We start from the raw sequence: 26,844 nt of genomic DNA, 5'->3' as shown, positions 1-26,844 counted from the left end.
TAAGTATGGAGATTATCCATAACTCTAGAGGGATCAAACACTAAAATCATATCTTAAAAAACCCTTAACTGGATTTATCTGAATTGGTAACGAGTTAACCAATTTCTGTACAAGGGAGTATTCTCACATCTAACTACCAACAGTGGATAATCAGATAAGTCGGTGTTAGTGAAAACTATACCTGTTATACTTTTAATGAAGACTTTCAAGTATTTCAAGAAGCTTATTTTCAGAATCTAAGTAAATTACTTAAATACAAAACTAGAAACAAAGCAAGCCATGTGATAAACTCCATCCAAATGCCAGCTTTCACTTTTTTATGTCATATTTTCTAAATAAATTAAATGATAAATCTCAATGACAGATTTCAAAAAAGGCAAAACAGTAAAATTCATTTAGTCACTTGAAAAATACATTTCTATAGCAGAGAATTCTGCATGCTTTACTTTCATTTTTGAGAATGTACCTCAGCTGCAGACTAACTAACCAATATTTCAACCAAATTTAAGATCACTTAACTAGAGGAAGTAAGAACTTGTTATTCGCTATTACTATTTTTTATAGCATTTGAAAACTGTGCTAAGTTCCTATGGAACTAAATGAAGACCCACTATAGCCTTATGACCCTGACTGCTACACAACCAGAAAGACTTAGAAAGCTTAGCATTGCCACAGTTTGTCAAATAATTGAGACTGCGTCTACGTTAGACTCTGATGAATAAATTATAAAGAAAAAAACTTTTAAACAAAAACTTTGTGAAAGTTGAATCTCATTCACTTTCATTCTCACTAACAATGGCATTCTCATCTAATCTGTTCTTTATAGCTACTGATTTGACGATGCCATACAATCTACATTGGGTTACAGACTATCAAAATATAATCCTATCGGATTGTATATGTGAAAACAGACCCCCCCCAATTGTGAAGAGACTTTTAAAAGACAACACAGAGAATAAAGGTCAAATGTATGCATATGTATTTTTATATGTATATAAAAAATGTTTTTTTTTTTCCTTCATCCAAATGACAGGCAAAAGAGGCAATTATTGGAATAGTATAAATAGCAGGATTTTTTAAGAAAACATAAGGAACAATCAAGGGAAACAGTCAGCTACACAAAGAGTTTTAGAATAGATAAAGGAAATATTTAAATGGAAAAGGATTTGGGCAAAAAAAAAAAAATGACTAGCGAAGAATGCCTTTCATGAAACATAACTTCATTTTGTAAAAAATTAACTAATGAGAAACAAATACTACAAAACCACTGGAAGAGGCTTTGACACAAGTTGCGTACACATTTTCATTTATTTTTTACCTCTAAGCCAAGGAATGCCTGCACGCTGTTGGTTCTGTCAAGACAATCCAAGCAGTTTGTTCGAACTGTACCACTCTGGCATCTGTAACATATTCAATAAAATTAACAGCTGGTTTGAAACAAAAGCAACAAAACTAAAACAAACAGAAAAATTAAGGTGATTACAATATAGCATCCACTTTCTCTCCCTTCCCAACTTTTTATTAATTTTCCAACGTATAAAAAAGATATTTTACAGTAAACATCTATATATCCAGCATCTAGAGTCTACAACTGTTAACATTTTGCCAGATATTCTTAATCACATATCTATTCATCCACATCCACTTATTTTTAATTAGGTCAGTAGTTCAGAACTAACCATACATTGATTTCTTCTTTGCACATGAAAGATAATCAAATATTTGTGAAATGAATTTTACAACCCTAAGATCTATTACCTCTACTGACTATCCTATAGTCTCTATAGCATTGATAATACATATTGTACAATGAAAAAACTAAAAATTCGAGCTTTGTTTACTAAAGTTTACCTCAACCTATATTCTGAGCTTTAATCTTTCAATACTTAACTTTTCTCCTCTACTTTATATGCTAAAACTGAAGATTTGAATTATACTAAAGCAGACAATAAGCAATGCTTTTTATCTCTATTTGCATCTCATTGTCCTTACTGAGGTCAAGAAACATTAAAACAATTGTTTTAAGAGAGAAGTGGAAGAGCCTCACAGAAAACAGCCAGAGGTCTGCAGACTGATAAATCCTAGTTCTAACACTTCCCAACTACTGAGGACCTGGGGCAGATTACAGCCTATGCATCAATTTCCCCAAATGTAAATGGGAATAATAATAGAATCTAGCCCTACAATTGTTGTTAGCGTCACATGTAAAGACTAAGCACACTGTTTGGCCCATAGTTTGTGCCCAAGTAAACTATTATTATTACTGGTTGAATTCTAAAGAAAGAAAAACAAGCCTAGAATCAAGTATAATAAAGGAGGATATTTTATTTAATTATAAACTTTGATTTAAAAAAAGAAATTTAAGAGTTCAATGTTAAGAATAATTTTTAAATTATAGTAGAGTTCTATTTAAAGAAAAGAGAAATAGAGCATCAAACCTTTGAACTTCATTTCCATCAAAATAAAAAAATCCATAATCCACAAACTTTTGGACTTGAGGTTTAAGAATACTATGCAATTTTTCTGCTTTTCCTCCTTTAACCATTTGATGATAGTCAAAATTCACCATCTGGATATCAGTAGCATGTTCAGAAGCTTTCAAATGACTCTAAAAGTAAAAAGGCAAATATTCATCTAAATATTAAATAAATACGATCCTATCAATATATGTTGCAAATGGAAGTGTATCTTTAAAACAAAAACCTCAGCATCATTTCTTGAAATCTTACTAATCTTACAAAGCTTTCATCAACATTGACAGTAAAATGGAAAATTACTTGCTGATATTTAATGGCATATTTTGCCTAAAACCACATTTACTATTCCTGAGAGATTTGGTGACATAATGTCAGATCATTTAAATAATGTTCTTATCTGGTTTAGAAAATGAAAATTATTTCCAACCACTAGTATTTCATTTTTTATAACACAAATTTAATTACCATTTATATCTATTATAGAATTGCAAAATAAAGTTCCTTATTTTTTAAGACAAAGCTTATCAAAGATTTAAAAGTTCATTTTTTATACCTTCATTCAATACATACAAACATTTTAAAAGTACATAAAAAATCATTCTCTAAAGTATGATCTGTTTATTAACAATATCTATTGTACAAGGCTACAACAAAATAGCCAAAAAATTAAGTTAATTCTGGACTTCACTAGATTGAATTTAAGAAAATGTTTTCTAACCATTTTGTTTAAGCTTATAATTCTGTGTAGCACCATAATTTATATTACTTAATTATTGATTCGATAAGTGTTTATGAAGAATATTTTTTCTTTAGAAGTCAGACATTTCTTTGGGCCCTTTTTTACTTAAAATTCTCAAATTTTCTTTCATCAATATAAGAAGGTATAGTCTTGCATGTATTCAAAAGCATTATTTACATTTCGTAGGTTGAAAACAATGACTATGGTTTCTAGGAAATAGGCAAGGCAATGAAGGATAAAGGACACCCACCGCGTGGTATCTTGCTACCAGTGCCAGATGAACATTTTGGGGGGTTGGGGAAGAGTATGCTTCTGCTTCTCCAGAACATAAATAAGCTCATTTTAGAAAACAGCGTCAATTGCCTTGAAACCTTTCCATAATCCCAATTTCAGCAACATTACCCTAACCTGCTTCCTAATAGCCCCCAAGAATTAATGGCTGCAACAAGTACCCAACCTTTTTCTAGGAAGTAATTGACTTCCTAAAAGAATCTGACCACCTTATTCCATTATTTTTAAAATACCATTCTTACCTGGAAAGCCTTACTTAGCATATGTTCACCTTCCTTAGATCCAAGCAAATTTATTATTATTTGTTTACCATATAAATTCTTAAGTGTTCTAAAATGCCTATTAAAGAAAGGAAATAAGCGTATGTCAAGTGACAAGTTAAACATTTTTTTTAATAAATAGGAATCCACTGTTAAACAGAACCTAAATGGTAGTACTTTAAACTCACAGAACTTATTACAAAATTATATACAAATTCATTCCACATAGTCTCAAAACTCTAAATTTATGAATACTCATTCAATATAATTTCCTCTCTGACTTATGAAGCCTCCCACCTATGCTGGAGCTTTTGGAGTCATCCAGCTCCCTCTCCACTCTGAGTCTGGTGTCAGATAAGCACAGAGGACATAAGCCACCCACTTGGCCGGGAGGGTGGCTGGGGCAGAGGGCCTCAGGCTGCACCTCGCAAGTGAGGACATCATATCCTCCATGAGTATTCAGACAGAACTCCTTAATAGCCCTAGCCTTAAGGAAAATAGGCCCCAAATATGAGCCTATTCTCTCCAGCTTCTAAGTACTATAGAGGCTGTAGAGTGATGCTATCCCAAAGAAATATAACATGAACCACAGATATACTTTTGTATTTTCTAAAGGTATATTTTAAAAAAAGTAAAAATAAATAGATGAAATTAACTTACCTGTTTTATTTAACTCAACACAGCTAAAATATCATTACAACATGTAACCAATATATAAAAAAATATATTAATAAGGTAATATTTGCTTTTTTTTTTTTTTACACTGAGTCTTTGAAATCCAACGTATATTTTACACTTACAGCACATTGCAATTGGACTAGTCAATTTCAAATGCTCAAAAGCTACATGCGGCTAGTGGCTATGGGATAGGGTATTGGACAGCCACCCCTAGAGGTAGTTTTAAGGCCAAGAGATCAAGAACTACACACCTAATGCTACCACCCCGAGAAGTCATAACACTAGGTCTCACTGTCTTCCAGTTAAATTAAGAATCAGAAAGATTTTACTTAGAACCAAAAAAGGTGAAATGAATCAGTAAATATAATTACAACTAGTCATACTGCTTAATAGTATCAAAACTCAGCACTGAAAATAATCAGTCTTACCTGTCAAAAGCAGGTGCATTGGCTTCAAATCCTCTTGACATACGAACACGATGAGATCCCACCTAAAACAAGAAAAATACCAAAAGCCAACATGTAGATAAAAGATATGTCATTGTTTGTTTACGACATTCAAAAATTCATTAGCTGAACAAAAACCATTAAGTCAGATGACTGACGGGCATTCATGATATTCTTTTAAAATACAAGGTTTAGGACTTTCTGCCCTTTTATTTTTTAAAACACAACCTCATAAAAAAAAAAAAAGACCTAGAAGTTAGCCCATTATGAAGCATTTGTAAACTAACAGAAATTTTTATCTATGAAAAATGTTTTTTAAGTGCTTTCATATACATTACCTTGCTTTAAGGTCAAACATGTACCCCATGTAAGTTAACAGATATTACTGCCATTTGGAAAATAAAACAAATACAGCCAGGTGAAATAACTGATCCTTTTAGGTCAATATCATTAATTCCAAAACAGATTTCTAAATTCCTACTCTTCCAAGCTGCCTACAAAAGCAATGTCTATGTGTTAAAAATATTGTTCCGGAAAAATAGACTTTCCAAAGTTAATCTCATAGTCGCACAACTATAGTAATAGAACATTTTGCAGAATCAGAGAATTTGGGTTAAGAGAATGAAACGAGATGGAAACATCCACCTATTGAGTTTTGTTATACTTTTTCTTTTCTCATACAGGAGAGTGGCAGAGAAATGACACAGATATATAACATATATATGATGCCAAAACAAATATAAAGGTAAGATCATATCATTTCCCTGAAGTTTTAAACATTTCCTTCTGTGACTTGGGGATCAAAGTTCACCAGATTTCATTCTAGCTAATCTGTGAACAAACTGACTTGAAGGAGAGAATGGGAAAAGCGTTGCCAAATCAGTTATGCAGTTCGAGAAATAAAATCAGAAAATAAGCTCTAATATGCCCATCCAATTCCAAAACTGAATTAACAGTATTATCACTCATTCAGTATTCACTCCCTGTCCTGATAAGAGAGACAAAATAATGACTGTACTAATAAATTGGTGGTTTCTCTTCTTTTTCTTTTCAATAAGAAATTGAGTAGCCTAATGTCATATCTATATTCGATTTCATTCTATAGTGCTTAGCAGTCTGTATAAAATGTCAAACTGAGAGATGTGTGCCCCAGGACAGTAAGCATTTTACATTGCAGGAAATTCGGCAGAAGTCAATACTTTTTCTTTGGCATAATCTCTGGCAATTACCTGTAACTCAAAGTCCAAGATTTAGCATTATGTTGACTTATTTATATTCATCTTGTGCTATACTCCCAATGGTCAAGAGGTGAAAAAATACAAGCTCTCATGTTTTTCAGGTAATGCCTATGGTTCCTCCCCACCACCTGGTTCCCTAACATGTATACATAACTAGTTATATCATCACTCAGAGCAATGTATTAGTTAAACTAGACTAGGTTTCATTACTCGATATTAAAGAAAAAAATTCTATAATAAAAGAGCTGTTATGTCAATTGTGATGAAAGTAGCACTCTAGAAAGTTTTAAGTAACTAAAAATTTACACAATTAATTTTTTTAAAAAGTTGCATCAAAGATATTTTTAGAAAACCAACTAATTGAAAAAACATCATTTTCCACCAATAGTATTGCTTCATGTTCACATATTTCTGAAACTTCGATTTGACCAAAAATTCAGTGTACAATACTATCCTGGGCATAGAGCTCATGGTACTCACCATCTTTGATTAACATAAAGCTAACATAATGTCAGCCTAATACTATTAATCATAAATGCTAAATAACTTCAGAGAAAGGAAATAATAAGTAAAATGAGTCGCCAGCACTTAAAATATCATTCTTACCTATGTAGCACCTTATGACAACTCTTATGATGTCTCAACCTAATTCATATTGATCTTTACCTTTTCCATAAAACGCCTGACTGTCCAAATAGATTGTAAGCTCACTCTGCAGCATCATTATAGTCTCTGAATTTCTCATGGTACAGTATACACCTCGTACAGATAATATACACAGGAAGAACTCAAGGATTTAATGAAGAGGCCAGTGCGGAAGTGACTAGAATCTGTTCTATGAGATCTAAGTTGGCTACTGAAGGGCAACAAACCCTAATTTTGGGAGCAGAGGACTCCTGTGAAAAAATAGCAAGTCAGGAAGCTGGAGAGGTAGAAGAAAGCCAGGTCATGAAGAAACAGGTGCCTGGTAGGTCTGAGGAGCATAATGTACCAAAAGTAATCAGAACTGCCAGATAGCTAGGAGGAGAACAGTTAGAAAACTGTGAGAATTTTCCAGGCCAAAAAAAATGTGTGTGTGTGTGTGTGTGTACACATACATACATACATACATACATATATACATACGTACATGTACACACACACACACACACACACACGAAGACCTAAACTGGCATGATAAAGTGTGTGAACAAAAAAAGGGGGGCCATGCCTAGGAGAAGGCTGGGGTTGTGTCACAGCGCTGCCGTTGCTTGCTCAGCATGGGCCACTGGAGCAGACGGGGCTGGGGATGCTTCGCGTCATCAGAGGATGATGCTGGCAGATGGGCTGGGGATGCTTCGTGCCATCAGAGGATGATGCTGCACAACAGAAGTTCTCAACTTTGACTGTACGGGAACTTGGTTAAAAACGCAGATTCCCTGCCCCATTCCAAGAGAGTCTATTTCAACTGATGTGAAGTTGAGGCCATGAATCTATGTTTTAAAACCACGTCAGATGATTCTTTTAGAAAATCTTTTCATTAAAAAAACTCAGAAGAATTAATCATGAAGATAAGAGGCAAGACAAGGGACAACTGTCTGAGGATTTCCTGTATGTGACTTCTGAAGTGGGACATCTCACTAGGCAACACCAACTTCGGGGCCCCATAAAATAAATTCTGGTCCCCAGAATACACAGGACAATTTACAACCATTTACAACCACTCTGAGTCAAAAATCCTTGTTTGTCCTCTATGAGAAAATTAACTTTTGGATTTAGTATTTTTATTTTTAAAAATCAATATCTATTTTTCAGGTTTTTAAAAATCAATTCTCTATTTTCATCTCACTATTGGGGAAATGATAAAAGACAGTCATGAAACCCATCCATTCCTGTTCAAAGAAAGGCTGACTTTCAACTACTAAGTTAAATAGTTGAGAACCGCTGACCCAGTCCTCGACCTAATCCAACAATAATAGGCAACTCAGTGACCATTAAGCAGAACTGTCCAACTGTCTTGATATCTCAGAAACTACTTTCTCTATCAAGAAAGGCATAATTTAAAAAATTGTAGTGTTCAGCCCATAATCACATGACATTAGCCAGCCAGACTATCTGTGTGGCAGGGCAAACCACAAAACACAGAAGGAAGTAGGAAGGAAGTCCCACCCAAGGAGGATCCCTCAATGTAACCACTCAGGATCAAATCTTAGTGAATAATAAGACACTGTAGTTCTGAACTTCTTAATGAAATAACACAGAAAGCAGTATAACGGAGGGCCTGCAAGCAGGCTATTAGAGTCTCTTGACTTAGCCTGTCCCTAAACCAAAAGCACTCGCCTTGCATGGAAGCAGGGCTTTAGAAATTCCTAAAGCATTATTCCAAACACCCTTCTCAGATGACGGAAAGCTTAGGAGAAGTGGTACAGGGATGAGATTCTTTCCCAAGAGAGACTTAGGGAGAGGTATAGCTATTTAAATTACTCTTATATGCCAAAGATAAAACCCACATAAATCAAACTGGGCTTGACAAGAACTCAAGATCTTAGCAAAGCAGTACAAGTGTTAATCCTTGTAATTCTTGGCCTGTCTTAAATAAACTGTACTACTGAAAAGGTTCAAGTGCTCTTCAATTTTTCTCCATGATAACCAGAATGTAAGAGAGATCCAGCTATGAATGAAAAGGAGACAAGATTTTTTTCTGCCCATTTTCTCAATACTGTAGACTGAAGCACAAAATTTACTAGACAGTATATACTAGAAGCTTAAAATTAATATCACATTTTAGGGATTAAAGGGTTTTCGATAAAAATAAAATGCAAAACACACTATTATGAGCTATCCAATATTATGACCTTACATGAAAAAAGAATCTTACATTTTAAAGATTAGACATTTATATCAACAAAGGAAAGTTTAAAAAAAATTAGAAAGCAAGCCAGAGAACATATTCAAGATGACAGATCATACCTTCCATTTCATCCTTATGAAAACCCTAAAAAGTAGGTACTACTAATATTATTCCCATTTAAGATAAGAAAGCTTAGACACCAAAAAGTTAAATCACTTGCCAAAGATCACACAGCTAGCAATGTTAGAATAATGATCCAAGTTCAGAAGTCTGGTTTCAGAAGCTTTGTTTTAACTACATTTTTCTGCCTACAGAGACTAAATTGTTTTATACTTAGATACTGAGATTGTAAATATGGAAATACTTTGAAAATAATATACTATGAAAACATCAAAATTTTAATATTAAACATGGCAGCTTAATTTTGATGGATATTTGAAAGAACATTAAAGGAAAAAATATCTAAGACAATTCCAAGAATTTTGTACTTAGATCCTCATTTATGAATCTAGCTAATATTATTAGAATAACAGATTCATCCAATGAACTAATAAACTCTCCTGAAAATCTAGAAAATATGGAAATTTTCAAGAAAAAACCACAAAACCTAATGCCAAACACCCACCTGCAACCCTGGTTGCTCCCAGAACAATGGAACAGATCCCCGAATTTGTATGAAGGAAGAAACAGAGTCATCTAAGTACACGACCTACAGAGAAAAATAGTGTAAAAAATATTTCCACAAACCAAGCTGTTACTTCTACATTAGAAGGCATTTTCTAATATCCGTTGCACACTAGTTATAGCTTACGACTTATCTCTCACATACAAACTGTCCTAACAAAATACCCAAAATAGGCCACTAAATAAGTTTGATTTTTTTAAAATCACTGATAACTCTTCCATATAGATTAACCAGGAAAATAGTGAAAATATAAGAATCACAACTTCTGAAAAGGAATTCCTTTTGAATCTCAATACTTTATATTTATACCTTTACATTTCCACTTAATTTTTCTTTAGTTTTTATATTTTTAAAAACTAATTTAAGATCTGAGCTGGGCTAGAGGAATGGCCTAAATTTAAAATTATATAGTTTCATAGCCAAAAATATCATACTTTTTACTTTTAGATGGTACATGTATCTACGTTTAAGATTGGGTTTAATTTATTTTACAGAAAAACACTTTTCTTTGTTGTCTAGGTCTATAATTGAGTTTTTAACTCAATACCAAAACACAGGCACTGCCATGCTATGCTGATTGGTGAAAATCTTGCTATTTATTTGAAGAGTTATAACCAAGGAAGTCTATTTCGGTGTAACTTTTCTGAAGGCCAATAAGCAGCTGAGAACAACCATGAAAATGACATTACGATGTCAAAATGAGTTCTGAATCAAGTAAAAATCTGTTATTCTATAATTTTCTGTGCCTCTCATCTCAATGATGAACTAAGCAACCACAAAAAACTACATACCTGTTCTGTTTCTACAAAATTAGCGACGTGACCATCATCATTTGTTCCTCGGACATTAAATCTGGTCCCAGCTCGTTCACAGCTCAGTCTGGAAATGAGGCAAGCCTTTGCCTGTTTATGAGCAGCATAAATTGTTCTGATTTCTACTCCCCCACACATGAGGCGTAACAGCCAGTCGTCGCAATTCACGCCATAGTGCTTGAGATGCAAGTGCAAAGACTGATTCCTAACGCAAAAAGAAAAAACCGCATTAGCTTACTGAGTACTAGACAACACAGTTTAAGTTTTAAAATGGTGCTCCTAGAAATTAATTTAATGCTATTAAGTGAAAAGGCACCAAAAATAATTCAATTCATTTACGTTTACTCTACCAGGTATCAAAAGACAGAGAGAGCTCTGAGATCCTCCAGCATGTGATCTGTGGTCCACAGAAAAGCAGAATATTGTTTATGTTTTTAGAATCTGTGCCCCGTTTCTGTTGTCTTTTTATATAATGTATTTATAACCTAACTTTTCCAAAAAATATTTCATACACATATCCCCATCCCACTTTATAAAATAAAGCTCTACTTTTAAGGCTTGACTTTTATGAGGCTCTATTTTAATTAATTTAAATTTAAATAGCCAGGCAGGCTAATGGCTACTGTATTAATACATGCCTAGAGTTTTCTGTTACTCCAAATACTCTTAGCGTTCTAGGTAACAGATGGGGCCTGGTTTCCAAACTTCTTCAGGGCAAAATGTTTTATTCAAACAAACACGTGGAAGTCTGATGATCAGGCTACATAGAAGCAGCGTCACCATGGTGAAAGCAAGGATGGGGGCTGGAGTCCTGCCAGGGCTGGCCATCTTCTCATCCTGCAGACTGTCTCCTCAGGGGTTTCTACTGGAACCTTAGTCCTCTAAAGAACACACTTGGAGACGCCTAACTGACCTACCACCCAGGAACATATAATGTCGTGCAGAAAAACCTTCCAACAAGCTGCCTTACAAAAGTGGATTTTCTATAATACTGAGGCTTGGTCCTCTGAATTTTAAAACTCTCCTACGATGGTAAGTTGAATTCTGAAGTGCTCTGCATTATCTTGCTGTCTTAAAAGTAACAGCCTTTTCTTGAAGCCTCGAGGTCATTAATATCAATAATATACAGTAATACTGCTAAAACAGTAGTCCCCAACCCCCTCCTCCTCAGGGTTTAGGCTGCAGTCGAAACAAAACAGATGCTGGTCATGTGCACTTGTGGTAAACCAGCTATAACCACATTCCTTCCTTCCATTCAAGAAAGCATACCGAAATGTGAGTGGTGAGATTACTACTAGACTAACATTAAATCCAATGACTATTATTTATATTAAAGTATGACTTAAGCCTCCATACTTTACTATTACCTACGCAGATCTGAGACAAAGCTCGAATTGACTGTGACCCAGTATATCCAGACATAGTGGGTCCCATGTCAGAGCTCAGGTATAAGAGACTTGACTGCCCCATTTAAAGAGAAGTGGGTGTGAGATCCTATGCATTCCTCAGGCAGAGTTTCTCCTTCTGCTGTCAGTTTACATTTTTTTCTCTGCTGTCAATGTGTTGCTGTTTTAATTTTATTTAAACTTATAAACAACGCAACTGACAGCAGCTTCAAATCTCCAATGGAATAAAACTGCCTTGGTCTTTATGACAGGTATTTACTACTCTCTGGGCACAAAACTTTCTTGGCTGTATCCTGGAAAATATTTCAACTAAGCTGCAAGGGTATGTGTAATGAATGTGAATTCTTAAAGCTTTCATTTTTCTATGCAAAGTGAAGCTCGAGAATGCCGATCCTTAGCAAAACTGTACAACGAGTGAAAGGAGCAAAGCTCACCTTTGGTGCTTCAGCCTCCCCTTTTTCTGTCTCCTACTGGATAAACCCCTAATGTGTCATGTAATTCTGCCCCGCCTCTGGATAAATCTGGAGAAACTATTGGATAAAACCCTTCAAACTGGGATCTAAAGTTAGCCTTCTTGAATGAAAAGACAAATGAATTATTCCTACTGATTAAACTTACCAATGTGCTTGCTCAGTTGCTGATCATCATGGCTGTACCTGCTTGGACTTCGAATTAAGGAAGGAAAACTTTGTCAACTTAAGGAATCTGGGTAAGAATGAGTGAGGGTGGAGGGCAGGGGGGAGGCAGTAAGGACAGCTTCCCGAAGCCCAGCTGCAACGCCTGTACCTTTTTCAGGGATTTCAATGTCTCTTCCATCAGAAAAAGTGTAGGGTTGACAAGAGCAGACAGGACTCTGTCCACTCACCTGCCCTGTTGACGTTCCCTCTCCTCCTCCCATCATCTCCTCCTTTGCTGGGCTCCAAGTCTCTGACTCCAGTGCTCTGAAACCTTTTTCCATTCTGCCCTCTTTTCTCCCCCATGCCACTACTTGGGGCCGAGAAACTTCCATGTGAGCTACGAGGCAGCTAAGCTGTTCTTCTAAAGTTAGTTTTCTATTCTGACTTTTTGCTGACTTTGAGCCCTCTGACAACTAGGTAAAATGGGTCTGACCTGAACATCTACTCAAGAACCTTACAGGTAGATGGTGAAAGTGCAAGCAGGGGAAATACACAGGAGGGAAGACCTTGACTCTGAACTGCTGAGGGCATTCTCCTGGACTTTGGCCTTACAACATACATAAACGGAATGAAATATAATTAGTACCTGGTGGTATTAAGGAAAAAAGTCAACGTTGATACTGGTTGTAGATAAGAGAACTCCTCTAAAGACTAGGTCTGCTCCTATAATAAAGCGATACTAACTATGGTCATGTGTGGTCTGCTCACCATCTGTGCACACTTATAATACAGCACATTATGCATAATCAGGGAAAATATCACAGTTACCTACTTATGTCTTATTTTTATTATAGTACTAAACTTTATCCCGGCATACTATTCCTTTACAGCCAGTTGCTCTTGAATCAAGATTGTCTACTTACAACATTAAAATTAAAAATAATAAGGGAATGTTGGCTTAATAGGCAATACCGCCAGAGACAAGATCTCAAAACTAAGAACAGTAAATATGAATAACGTGATTCTATTACAACTAATTCATTCTTAATTTTAAAATAAAGATTTTAAGTATATTTCTGAAATGAGAGTTCAGTCACGATCAGGGAGAAGAAATGGGTTTCATGTCACATGTCAACTTAGGTAACTGACAGTGGATGCCTCCTATCCTCGGCTGAGGATCCTGGGGCAAGAAAGAGTGAGTGGTGTGCTCTACCGGTAATGCCCATCCCTGCCAGCTCTGGAAATAACTGAACGTACTGTGCCCCAATTCACCAAGCTATTACACAGCACATGATTACAGAGGGACAAAATGTAACACAGACTCACCAGAAAAATCTATTATCAGTCGTGTGTTCCTGCATGCTGCGATGCGCATTAAGACTCAGATCTAAACTGGTTCCAGATGCAGACCACGCAAAATAAAAGTTTCCTGAATTCAAAACTTTTCGCACTTCTGAAATGCGATCCTCATCTGAAGAATCGACTCGTAGTGATATAAATTCAGTGGAAGTGACTCGGAAAACTTCAGATTCTTGGATTTTTCCAACAGACATACATCCTGTGACTAGGACCAGATAATGTAACATGGTATCACCTGCAAAAACCAAAGATTTAATGGGATGAAAAGTTCCAATATTTTCCAAGCTATTCAAAGTTTCTTCCAACTTTCTTTTCCAATCTCCTTTTTAAATCTGACATCATCATTATTTTAAACTTATCATTGACGTGTTTAAGTTAACAATGAGATTTTGCCAAAAGCTGAAATACATTTAGTATAATGAAGCATCTAAACATCAACAGAATAATCTCGCAGTTACGAAATTGTTCCTCTACTTGATCCGAGGGTAAATAAGATTTATTTTTTAAAAAATGTGAGAAGAGAGATCTTGGCCAAATGGGGAGGGAAATGGACTGGCACATCGGGGAACAGCAGTTAAAAAAAAATGTGTCATCTTCCCTACTTTGCCTTTATGATTATTAGGAAGTTCAGATAAGACAATGAAAGTGCGTTCTCTGTAAAGAGTAAAGTTGGAAAAATGGCATAAAATGTGAGCTGATGATTATAATGATATATGGGCAAAGAGTCCCTGGTAACAATTTATAAAGCAATTTAGTTTACAAAAACTTTCATAGAGATTCATCTAAGTTTGACAAAAATCCAATGAAAGTGGAATTCAGCAGTGATGTACTCTGAGCATGGGCTTTGACTTGGCTCTACTACTTATTACTTAGATCAATGTCAGTGTGCTAACAGGCCAATAACAAACAGTTCATGGAATGGTACCAGTCCTGGCACCTCACTTCAGGCACACTGTTACAGACAATCAAATTGGTAATCACAAAAGTTATTTTGCAGCCCATGGTGACATTAAGTGGCAGAGTCAGACTCAAGCTAAGACCTTCTGAATATAAAACAGATGTCCTTTCTACTATAAACCAGGGAAATCAATGCAGTTCCCATTAAAACATCTTTTCATAAATGCACTGAAGCAAAGAAAAAGGGCAATGCTCTCATTTTCTCTTTTGAGAACTGGCACCAATCTCTTAGAGTGTTCAAACCAGGCATTGTCTCTGGAACTTAAAATCACGAGTGTGAGCATGCAGCATGCCTTTTCAATCAACAAACATTATCCCAAGATTAGCTTCGTCAGGGTTTAAAAGATGTTACCACACTTACAGCTCAAATATGGAGTCTGAAATGATTTATAATTAGTCTCTTTCAAATCCTTAGAATTACAAAAACAGAAATGAAAAAAATAGATTAATCATACTGAATAATAAACTTACCAAGATTTAATCGTAAAACACCTAAGAGTCCATATGCATCCAGTACTTTGGAGTATGTAGCCTTGATTGCCTCTTTTTCTGCAGATGCTACAAAAAAAAGTTTAAGGGTAAAAAATGTGATCTGAAACATCAGGTTCTATTTAGCTATAAAGTCGAAGTTTCAATCAAAATTTTCTAAATATTAACTTCATATTCTTAACATAAATGTATTGCATAAAATATTTTCTCAAACTAGTAACTTAATTGCTCTTCCCAAAGAGTTTAACAATTGCTCTGCACTACCTATGAATCCATCCTCTCCCACCGATCTGCAGTACTACCTTTAATAATATTCACATGTTTGGCGGTGTTGTGAATTCTCTTCTCTCCCACTGATCTGTTTGCCTTCTCTTAGTGTTAGGATACCCCGCCTACAGGGCAACACCTGACGCCTTGAGGAATCTTTCAGAATCTCTGGCCTTAATATATTCTTTCTGCTTTATCTTTCATTATCCCCCTCTTACTTTCACTCCTTGCATCCTATGTTCTAACCATATTAAATTCTCAATATTGCCCAAACATGCTCTTTTACATTTCTGTACCTTTGCACAGCAAACTAGTCTCCCGCCTGCAACCTTTGCCTCTTGGCACAATTCTATTCACCTTACAAAAACATGGGCAGGTCACTTCCTGGACACTTTTCCTTACTCCTCCAGCACAGTTCTTCACAGAGCTCCCTCTTCATGTTGCCAAAACATTTTATACATACTCATCACTGGTCTTTGCTATAATCCAGCCTCCTCCCTTAAGGCAGAAAATCCTTTTCATCCTATTCATCCTTTCATCACTAACACTTAGACTAGTGCTTGACACACAGAAGGCTGATAAAATGTTTAGATAATGAAAGCTAATACTACAAAGTTTAGCACAGGAACAGGAAATCTTTAGTCTGGCTTTCGTCTTTTTATTTCTTCCGCTATAAAATTAATGTTATCTTGCTAATGAATATAACCCACAGAATAATTTCCCTAGGACAGGCTGTTATGGTAGTTCTATTAAGAAAACAAAACAAATTCTGAAAATTTCAAGGGAAAATCTTCCTAGTACTTAGCAAATATACTTATTAAAAATTTGACAAAGAACCAAAGAAATATAAACCATAGCTGGTATCTCAAATGATCTCCCAGTATGAAATTCAGGAGTGGGAAATATTTCACCAGGGGATTTGTATTTCATTCTGCATTCCTAGAGTCCCTATTATAATTATTACTATATGTTTACAGAACAGTCACTCCTAAGATTCAATGATAAGCCACACAAATACAAAACATCACAACATAAATTTCCATTATATTTTATAGAGTAAAACAGGATTGTCTACCCCGAAAACATTAGACTTGTTACATCTCTGGTGACAGAAAGCATGGCTTCTGGGGCAAATATTCTAGAGTTTTACAAGTTACATGCTATATGTTTTTAAATATCATTGCTAATATAGTAATCTAGATATTACTATGTGTATCAGTTTCAGTAGCAATCATCATTTGGGTTCTAATACCAGCAGCTAGTAAGAGTTAAAAAGAAAACATATTTTTAATATTAAATCATCACTTTTCCTTAGAAAACAAGTTATTGTATAACTTAAATTACAATGCAACAAAATGTTCTCTTCTAATAATGTATAATAATAACCTTTTCAAATATATGAATATATTATGTCTCTCAGACCCAATGATGTCCCATCTATTAGACTGTCGCCTGATTCAAACATGCAAACAAATGTCATGCTGCTTGGTTATCTACACTCTTGTATTATATTCTGAGACTCAGGAAACAGGACTGATGCACACATAAGCAACCTATTTATTTTTTTACTTATTTTTAAACTATTTATTTTTTTATGGTGACAATGGTTAACAAAATCCAATAAGTTTCAGCTGTACATTTTAATAGCGAGGCACATATATATTTACATTGTGTTCACCTCCCACAGATTTCCTTCTGTCACCACACATGTGACCCCTTTTACTCCGCCAACCTCTCCCCTCTTCCGCCCTCCCTCCCTCCACCCTCTGGTAACCACTAGCCGATTGTCCATGTCCCCGATTGTCCATGTCCCTGAGTCTCTGTTTGTTTGTCCTGTTCATTTGTTGTTTTTAGGGTTATATCCTGCATATAAGTGATATCATGTGCTTTTCAACTTTTCCTGTCTTGCACAAGCACACAATTTAAAGTGAATATCTTAGGTTAAGTATGCTAAAGGAAAGGAAAATAACTGAAAGAGTAGGTATCATTTTCCCTGCCAGTAATATTTGGTTTCCCCTCAAAATATTAGATCATTCTTAGAGTGACCAATAATGCTTCAGCCGGGGTACCTGTATATTGTTTCTCTGATGATCATGACAGTAACCAACTCTGGGTTAGATATTCTTCTTGCATTATTCAATTTTTACAACAATCCCATGAGAAAAATTACTATTTCCATTTAACATGTGAAGAAACAGGCTTAGAGAGGTTACTAATTTGTAGCTAACTTGTCTAAGCTTAAGCAGCCAGTCAGAGAATGCAGCTTCATGCGGGAAGGGACTTTGGCTCACTGCCCTATCCTCAGTGGCCTAATTCAGTGCCTGGCACTCAGTAGCTCAATAATTCTATATTCAATGAATTGGTGAATAAAATTTCAGAGCCATGTGGACTTTGAATTCCAGACACTTCCAATTTCATAAGAAAAAATAATGCTTTCCTACACATTTTTTATGTAAAAGACTGTCGATGTCTTCCTATTCTTCCATATAGGCTTCAAAGATCTGGGGTAGAATGGAGGAAGGTCCTTTGCAGGCTGTCAGAGCTCAGGTAGAGTAAGAAGGATGGCCCTGTGCATGGATATGAAGCCAGAGGCAGGGAGAGAAGGCATCCTCTTGGCAAGAGGGGCAGCCTGGCCTGAGCTACTGAAGTCTAAGCAGGGTGAGGAGGGCAGTGTCCACCCAAGGATTTTGGGAGCGGCCTGACATGGTATGCTGGAGCTTGAGAAGGGTGGGAGGGGGCAGGGTACACTAGAGGGAAGCCCAGACAGGGTGTTGAAGCCCAAAAGGCCTGAGGAGGGCCCCCATGTTGTGAAGGGGGATGCAGTGGCAATGGCAGAGTGGTTGATCATATAGCAGAATGATCAAGGATAATGGGAACGAGGTTCTCACTGTCAGAAACAAGGAGTGCACATATGAAAAGAGAAATAATTAGAAATGGACATTGCAGCATTGACTGGAATTGGAGTTACCAGTGTGAACTCAGTTTTCTAGAGAGACAGACATCAATATAAATAGGTACATATATTTACATATACACATACAAAGAGATGTATATATTCTCCTCAGCTCCGTCCATTGACAAGACCTGGGACCAGCACACCAAGCACCCAGATCTTGCATTCTAACAGCATCTTCCACTGAAAGGGACTAGGGCTCCTTGGGGAAATGGCTGGTTCCAGGGCTGGGGCAGAAACAAGATGAGCCTGGAACATGTTCTTGTACCAGAAAATAATGGAGAATTTAAAAAATAATAGAAACATACCACAAAAATGCAGAAGCCAGCGAGAAGGAACTTCTACTGGTGAAATCTGGGACAATTTGAGCATCAAAATAAATTATAAGAGTAACAGAAAATAAACCTACTGAATAAGCCCATAAATTGAAAATTTGATGAGGAATGGGATGTCTATATAGTCTCAAAGTATCTCACCTCAAAACACATGTCAATTATAAAGGGAAAAAAAGTCTGCCAGAGGCCTCACAGATGCCACCTTGACTAGGTAATCAAAGTGAACGCCAACAGTAACGGAACAAATCAAAACTGTGTGCCACCTGACAGGATACAATGAAAGAACCCAACACCACTTCTGGTATATTCCTGCCAAGATGTATAACCTGAATCTGAGCATAAAAAACCATCAGACAAACTAGTGGAGCTTATTAAATGGTAGGGTATATGGTGAGTGTAGAGGAAAACAACGAGAAGGAACGAGAGGAAATGGAAGTTCAGAGGTCATGCTGATATGGAAGTTCAGGTCACTCTCTTGCTACTGTAGTCTTTCAAGGTATTTACTGTGCTTTCAATGAGGGGAACAGAATGCTTTCTGTAAAGACCTTTGTATTTTTTTTTTGTCCTATTCATGTTGATGTTATCAAACAAGATGCTAGGAAAAACAAACCTTTCCTTTTACTCGTTACTGATTTCTAACCACAGGTAGGCATGACTGTCCAAGACCACCTTTGTTTGAGGAGTAATTCTGAGCTGATCAAGACCTTTGGCGGTTCAGCTAAAGTAAGGAAGTCTGTACCTTGGCTCACCTGTTAAACAAGCAAACTAAGACCAAGTCCAACTTCTGAAGTTACTACCTGAACACCACAGGGGTAAATAGTACCCTACTCCCTCAAGAGCTTATCTTAAAAGAAAAACTCTTCTTCCCATGTTACATTCAATGCTATCTTTCATTCATGCCTTAAATCTTTTCTTAGTTTTCAATCTAATGTGAAGATACATTTCCTGAGTACACAAAGCTATCTTATGTATCAAATCTACAATTATAGCTATATTTTTAAACATATCCTCACATGATTGAAACTGACAATCTGAAGGCCCTGTGATTCTACTCCTAGTGAATATGTGAATATGATAAGGTGATAGGATTGAATTTAAAACAAAATAAAATATGTGCTATAAACTTTTATTCTCATATGTATGGATGAAATTACATGATGTCTGGTGTTTACTGCAAAATAAATCAAGATATAGATAAATACAAGTGTTCGTGACTTGATAATCATTGAGGCTGGGTGACAGATTCATGGGAATCAAGACACTAGTCTCCCCTTCTTTGATATGTTTTGATACTTCCCAAAATAAAATGATAAAAATTTGATTTTGACAACATTCTTTGGCATCCTGGATAAATTCGCAAAGGAGAGAGGAGATGGTGGCTCTTGCCAGTTAAAGAGAGAGAGCTGAGGCTACTGGAATTCTGAGTGATCAGAGAGGCACTTTCTTCCAATCACCCTAGACCACAGGAATTTTAGTCAAAAGTTCAATGGGTATTTATTGGAACTTTTATAACTGAAAGGGAGTAAAAGTCCTATAGCTTTGAGAATGGCCCACTAGCCTACTCTTCCCAAGGATATCATATACTTATCAAATAGTAAATATATAATAAATGGGAAAGGAGAGAACTTTGCAATTTCAGAGTGGAGACCCCAGAAAGGGTAAATACTCTGTTATAAATATTTTCCTTATATTCATCCTAAATAATTTAGCTTTAATAGCCTACTCTATTGAGACTACCCTTGGAAAATAAGCTCACCTTCGCTCATCAGAGAAGAGGTTAAGAAATACTCAAAATTACCGAACATCTACGGCTATGCCACCCTGAACATGCCTGATCTCATCTGATATCGGAAGCTAAGCAGGGTCAGGCCTGGTTAGTTCTTGGATGGGAGACCATGTAGGAAGACCAGGTGTTGTAGATGGGGTGTGGGGGCGGGGCGGGGACACTACCGAAAGACGTGAGGTAGTAATATCCTACAACTTAATCCAGATACCTTAACTCATTCATTATTTTAGCTTGGCACATGTTTCCAAAGTTCTTTTAAATGAAAAATTCATGACTGAAGGCAGACCTAACCTACATTTTCTATTTAAGGTACTGAAAAGTAATGAAAATAGAAGCTCTAGAGATGATTTATACACACACTATAGAAAACAGAGACTAAATACATCAATTGTTCTCTATCAAAATTGAACACACTAACTGTTCTCTATCACAGTATTCGATACCCTTTTCTAGTCATACAACATAACTGTCATACAACATAACTGACATTATTCAGCATTGTTGGTGTTACATCTCCCTTCTCAAATTAAAATTTAAGGCTAGTAATGAAGCATAAGATCAGATTACAGAAGTTCAGATGAAAGCATAATCATACACCTATTTCTTGATTTTCATGAATTGTGACTCTAAAAACAGGCATATCAAACATAGAATAATTGTCACATGGTGATCACACCTGCATTTTAACTCCACCATCTGGATGGAAAGAAATAAAGTTGTTTTTAATTTAATGTTATTTTGAAGATTAAATTTAAATGCAAATTTCTCTAACTTCTGATGAGTTTACAACCATTCAAACCAAATCATCACAATGCCCAAAGAAGGTCCTGCTGTCCAATGTCAACAATCTGCTGTGGCTCAAATCTTCCAGATGGGGAGCAGCCTAGCCTGTCTTTCTTTGGCTGATACAGAACACCAAGCTAAGGAAAGTCAATAAGGTTGTGAAAACGAGATTACAAATTAGCATGATCTCCCTAGAATCACAATTTGCTTGTGGTTGCATGCACCGTGGTTTGTGGTGAGCTTATTTGCATGTAGGCAGCACTTTGGAGTAGCACCAGAGAGCCTCTAGTCAGAGGATCCTTGAGATCAGGCAGTCCAAGCTACTCATTTTCGGAAGAAAAAGACTAGAGGTTAGGTGATTCATCCAAGATCATATAACTGGCTGGCAGTAAAGCCTCTTTCCACTTCATCATACATAAAGAGAAATATTTTACGAGGAAAAGGTTTTCTTTGTATAATTAAATAATTAAACTTCTAGCTGAAAGACATTAAACTATCCAAATTAATGTTCTATATAAACTAAATATTCCATTCTTGGTGACAATGCAAAACAAAAATAACCTTTCACTCATTCACACAAGTTTACTAAATGCCTAAGATGTACCAGGACCTGGGAATAAAAAAAGCCAGTGCCTCATTACCTTCTATTAGGAAGACAGGCATTATATAATCATACAAATGCAAAATTATAAATTATGGTAAGTACGATGATGGCGTTGCAACAGACTGCTACTGGAGGACCTAATTTAAAATCGTTACTAGAGGATTTTAGTTAAAATAGGCCTGCCGGCCTGCAGAAGTGACCTTTAAGCTGAAACCTGAAGATTTAACAGGAAATTAGCCAAATGTAAAGCGGAGGTAAAAATATTCCAGGCGACATACACATACCCTACGACCCAGCAACTCCATTCCTAAGAATATATCCAATGGAAACACGTGCATATGTGCACCAAAGTCACGGGCGAGGGTGTTCACACTAGTGTCATTCATAATGGGAAACACAGCAAATGTCACCAAAACAAATACTAAAATATTCATGCGATGGGATACTGCAGAGTAATAAAAATTAATAAACTACTGCCATATGTAACATTGAGTGAAAGAAGCTGGAGCAACAGAACACATGCTGAATGATTCCATTTATGTTAAACTGAAAACCACATAAAACTAATCTATGATGTAAAAAGTCAGTGATTATCTTTGCAGATCATGGTGCAGATGACCACTGAAAAGGAACATAGGGAATCTTCTGGAGAGCAAGTAATAATAGTCTATTTCTCAACCTAGAAGTGGTAACATGGAAATGCTCACTATAATAATTCATCAAGTTGTAAATGTATGATTTATGTACTTTTGTACATGTGTGAATGGGTTTATTTTTAAATACAAAATCTGGAGCAGTAGGAACAGCATATGTGAAGACCCTGAGACCAGAAAGAATTTGGTACATTCAGAAGTAAAAGAAGGCCAATGTGGCTGGAACACAGAAACCAAGACGCAAAACAGTCTAAGATTAAAGGTGGCGGGGGGACGGGGGGAGTGGGGGGCGGGAATGGGTGCCAGGACTTGATAATGTTGTTGGAGGTCATTTAAAAAAGCGTTTGGACTTTTAAGTTCAGTGGTCAACCACTGACAGATACTAAGGAAGGGAATAATAGGATCTAAAGTGTGCTTTTAAAAAGACTAGAGAGTAGGTGTGGGGAGCGGAAGCAAGGAGAGCAGTTATGAAGGTTGTTATAATGGCTCATGAAAGGGACTACAGTGGCTTGACTAGGGTAGAATCAGTTAAAATGGTGAACTGCATGGAATCTCAATGAAATTAGGAGGTTGAGTTGACTGGACTTGGTAATGGAGTGAATGTGTGGAGGATGACCTCAAGTTCTGGATGGAGTGCAATCACTGAGATAAGGAAGAGCAGGTGTGAAGGAATGCCATCCATCCAGTATCTATTTCAACCCTATTATGCAGTCACCATACAATGTGGGGTATACTGGGAACCCAGACAATCGGAGTAATTTCTACCTTCTTTGCTCAATCATCTGTCCAATCCAAATAGCACAGGATATCCCTAAAGCCATAGCAGCTGGTTCAGAAATGGATATAAAACTCAACTTGGTCCACTGTGAGGGGATGTAAGTTTTCATTTTGTGGGTTCTAACCCATTACTTAAGTATGAAAAAGCCAAATTTCAATTGTCATCTAAAATAAATAATTATTCTACCCAATTCTGTATCAATCCCACAACTTTGCAACATCTACAAATCTGATAACTATACTTTCTACCCCATTCTCCAAGAGAATGATGAAATTGTTAAACAAAATAAGCCAAAGACACAGCCTCAGTGTTGGCCTAGGACAGACCACTGATGATCGCTAATGCACACCCAGCTAAGGATTAACATAATTATAAGATTCATCCTGCCTGTACTTGGCACATGGTTCACAGGATATTAAAAGACTTGGTTTAACTACATTTCAGTAAGGAATTCAACAGATGACAGCAATCCTACGGTTTACTAGTAAACAGAATGAAACTCAACCCATAACAAATATTTATTACTAAGAGCTAGTTTATGTAAGTAAATACAATTTATCTATAAAAAGCTATGAGGACAATAAAATGGGGAGTATTTTAATATGCATAATATCCAATATATAGAAATACTTAATGTTTAAGCCAATAATTTAATAACAAGTATTTTGTTTTCTATTTTTTCTTTTCACTGACTTCGTTATCTAAAGATCATCCAGGATTTTAAAAGGCATATAAATTCTACCAACTGGAACTGAAGGAGTAATTAGTGTCCAATTGACCAAGAAGAGTTAGTCTCTTCAAATGGCAAATTTACTCAAGAGTAATTTGACCAGTTTAGCAGCTATGAAAAACACTGCAAGGTGGACATGTGTGCTATCATTACATAAGATTACAGAGTAACAGCAATGGCTTACATTTGGAAAATCTATTTTATAGAAGATAAAACACAAATTCTTATTTAAAAAAAAAAAAACTCAAGCAAATTTAAATTTGTCACCAGTAAAAATATAATATGCAATTCTTAAAGTTATATCTCCTTTTGGCACTCTAATTATAAGGCCAATTCCAACTGCACTAGTCCATTCCCCTTTTTATGCAAACTATGTAACAAAATTGTACTGATTCAGATTTTACCATCTCAGAATTTTTGAAAATATTGGCACTAGATACAAAGAAAAGCAATACTATTTAAACTGCTACCCATTATAATTGACTCATATCTTTTCAGTTTTTGAATATCTGAAAAAAATCTTTATATCGCCTTTATGGTTGGGTAGAGAATCCAAATAAACAGTTTTCTTCTTTCATCTCAGTACTTTATTTCATGTTTCTTCTGTTTGGGGTTCATTTAGCTTTTTTGGATCTGTAGATTTAAAGTTTTCATTAAATTTGGAAAACTGTCAGCTGTTATTTAAAATTTTCTGCCCCAATCCCTTCCCTTCAGGATTCCAATTTCACACATAATATTGTGCCGTGTGAACTTGTCCCACAGCCCACGAATGCTCTATTTATTTATCTTTTTTTCTGTGTTTCATTTTGGGTAATTTCTATTATTATGTCTTCAAATTCACCAATCATTTATTCTGAAGCGTCTAATCTATTAATCCCAGTGTATTTTTTCACTTCAGAGACCATTATTTTCATTTATCCAAGTTTGATTTGTATCTTCCACATTTTTTTCATGTCTCTCTTTAATATGCTCATTCTTTACTTCTTGAACATATGGAGCATATTTATAATAGCTGTTTTAATGTCCTTATGTATTAATTTTAGCATCTGTTTCTACAGATTGACTTGTCTCCTCATTATGGGTATATCTTCCTGCTTCTTTGCATGCATGCCATTTTTAATTGAATGCTAGACACTGAATTTTACAGAGTTGAATGCTAGATATATATATATTACAATATATTTCATTCCTATATTTTTTCTTTCTTTTCTTTTTGTTTTATGGGGACATTGGTTAATGAAATCCAGTAAGTTTCAGCTGTACACTTTAACGGTAAGGCATATATATGTTTATATGCTGTGTGTTCACTTCCCATAATTAGATCTGTCACCACATATTTTACCCCCTTTACCCTGTCTTCCTCCCCCCTCCATCCTCCCCTTACCCTCTGTTAACCACTAGTCTACTGTCCATGTCCATGAGTCTCTGTTTGTCCTGTTCATCTGTTGCTTTTAGGTTTATATCCCACATATAAGTGATATCATATAGTTTTCAACTTTTTCCGTCTGGCTTATTTCGCTTCGCATGATTATCTCGAGAGCCATCCATGGCAGTATTTCAAATGGCAGTATTTCATCTCTTCTTATGGCCGAGTAATATTCCATTCCTATATGCTTACACTTTGTTCTGAGATAAATTATTTGGAAACAGTTTGATCACTTTGGGTCTTACTTTTAAAATGTCAGGCAGGACCAGACCGGCATTTAGTTGAGGGCTATTCTACCCACTACTGAAGCAATGTACCTTTCTGAGTATTTAACCCAATCCCCCAAGTATTACAAGATTCCTTCACCCTGACTGTTCAGAACACAGATCATTCCCAGCTCTGCGTGAACTCCAGGAATTTTTCCACCTGCCCCTTCTTGGTGGTTCTTTCCCGTCCTCCAGTAGCTTCTTCACACAGTGGCACTGGTCAGTATTCAATTGAAGCCTCAAGCGGAACCCTCTAAATATCTCTGGAGCTCTGTGTCCAGCTATCTCCTCTGGTATTCAGCACTAAGAAATCTAGCCACATGGGCTTCCTAAAGTCCCTCCCCTGTCTCTTGAACTCTGGGAGACTGCCAGGCTTTGTTTGGGTTCTTCTTCCTGTTGCTGTGGCCTAGAAGCTCTCAAGGTGGTAAGCCAGAACAATCACGAGGCTCACCTCATTTGTTTCCTTTTTCTCATGGATCAGTGTCCTGTGCTGCCTACTGTTCTATGTCTGAAAACTGTTTCATATAATTTATTTTTGTTGTTGCTGTTATTTCAGGTGAGAGGGTAAAATAAATCCAGTTACTATTATACCATCATGGTCGGACGTGAATATCCTGTTATAGTCCTGGGCTATTTAGAACATATGACAGACCTCAAATTGTATAATAAAAAGTCACATAACAGGGTTTCATTGTTCAGTGAAAGAGAAATTTTGTCTTCACCTTTTATTTCCTCATAGCAAAGGTAAGTAGTAAAAACATAAAAGCACTTAGGTACTATGAGTTTGGTCCTACCTTAATAGGCTAATCCTGCTACCCAGCCCAGAATGGAAAAGTGAGGTTGGTGTTTTTTTAAAGCGTTGATATTTAAGTTGACATTTAAGATGTTTCTATTAAGTAGGAACATTCCAAAAATTATTTACAAAACGAAAGTGAATTTTTATAACCCTAACATAAAGTATTATATAACAAGTCTAAAT

The 26,844-nt window shown here is 36.0% G+C and overlaps 1 protein-coding gene and 1 pseudogene across 17 annotated transcripts in view; one reads left to right on the top strand and one right to left on the bottom strand.

Moving 5' to 3' along the window:
- The window catches only part of SYNJ1 (synaptojanin 1), a 76,855-nt gene that overhangs the window by 44,357 nt on the left and 5,654 nt on the right, over nt 1-26,844 (bottom strand). For all 17 annotated transcript variants that reach the window (XM_016162380.2, XM_036219605.1, XM_036219600.1 and 14 more), the window contains exons 3-10: nt 15,267-15,353; nt 13,806-14,073; nt 10,436-10,661; nt 9,585-9,668; nt 4,874-4,935; nt 3,750-3,846; nt 2,439-2,608; nt 1,319-1,400 (exon numbers count right to left, since the gene is read on the bottom strand). In XM_016162380.2, coding sequence (XP_016017866.1) covers nt 1,319-1,400; nt 2,439-2,608; nt 3,750-3,846; nt 4,874-4,935; nt 9,585-9,668; nt 10,436-10,661; nt 13,806-14,073; nt 15,267-15,353 — 1,076 coding nt within the window. The remainder of the gene's footprint in view (nt 1-1,318; nt 1,401-2,438; nt 2,609-3,749; nt 3,847-4,873; nt 4,936-9,584; nt 9,669-10,435; nt 10,662-13,805; nt 14,074-15,266; nt 15,354-26,844) is intronic.
- On the top strand, nt 20,643-20,761 carry LOC118602499 (annotated as a pseudogene).

This window comes from Rousettus aegyptiacus, unplaced genomic scaffold (assembly GCF_014176215.1).
Source record: "Rousettus aegyptiacus isolate mRouAeg1 unplaced genomic scaffold, mRouAeg1.p scaffold_m13_p_4, whole genome shotgun sequence".
Classification (NCBI taxonomy): Eukaryota; Metazoa; Chordata; class Mammalia; order Chiroptera; family Pteropodidae; genus Rousettus; species Rousettus aegyptiacus.
The sequence above is the reverse complement of the archived record's forward strand: the minus strand, read 5'-3'. Positions and strand labels throughout refer to the sequence as shown.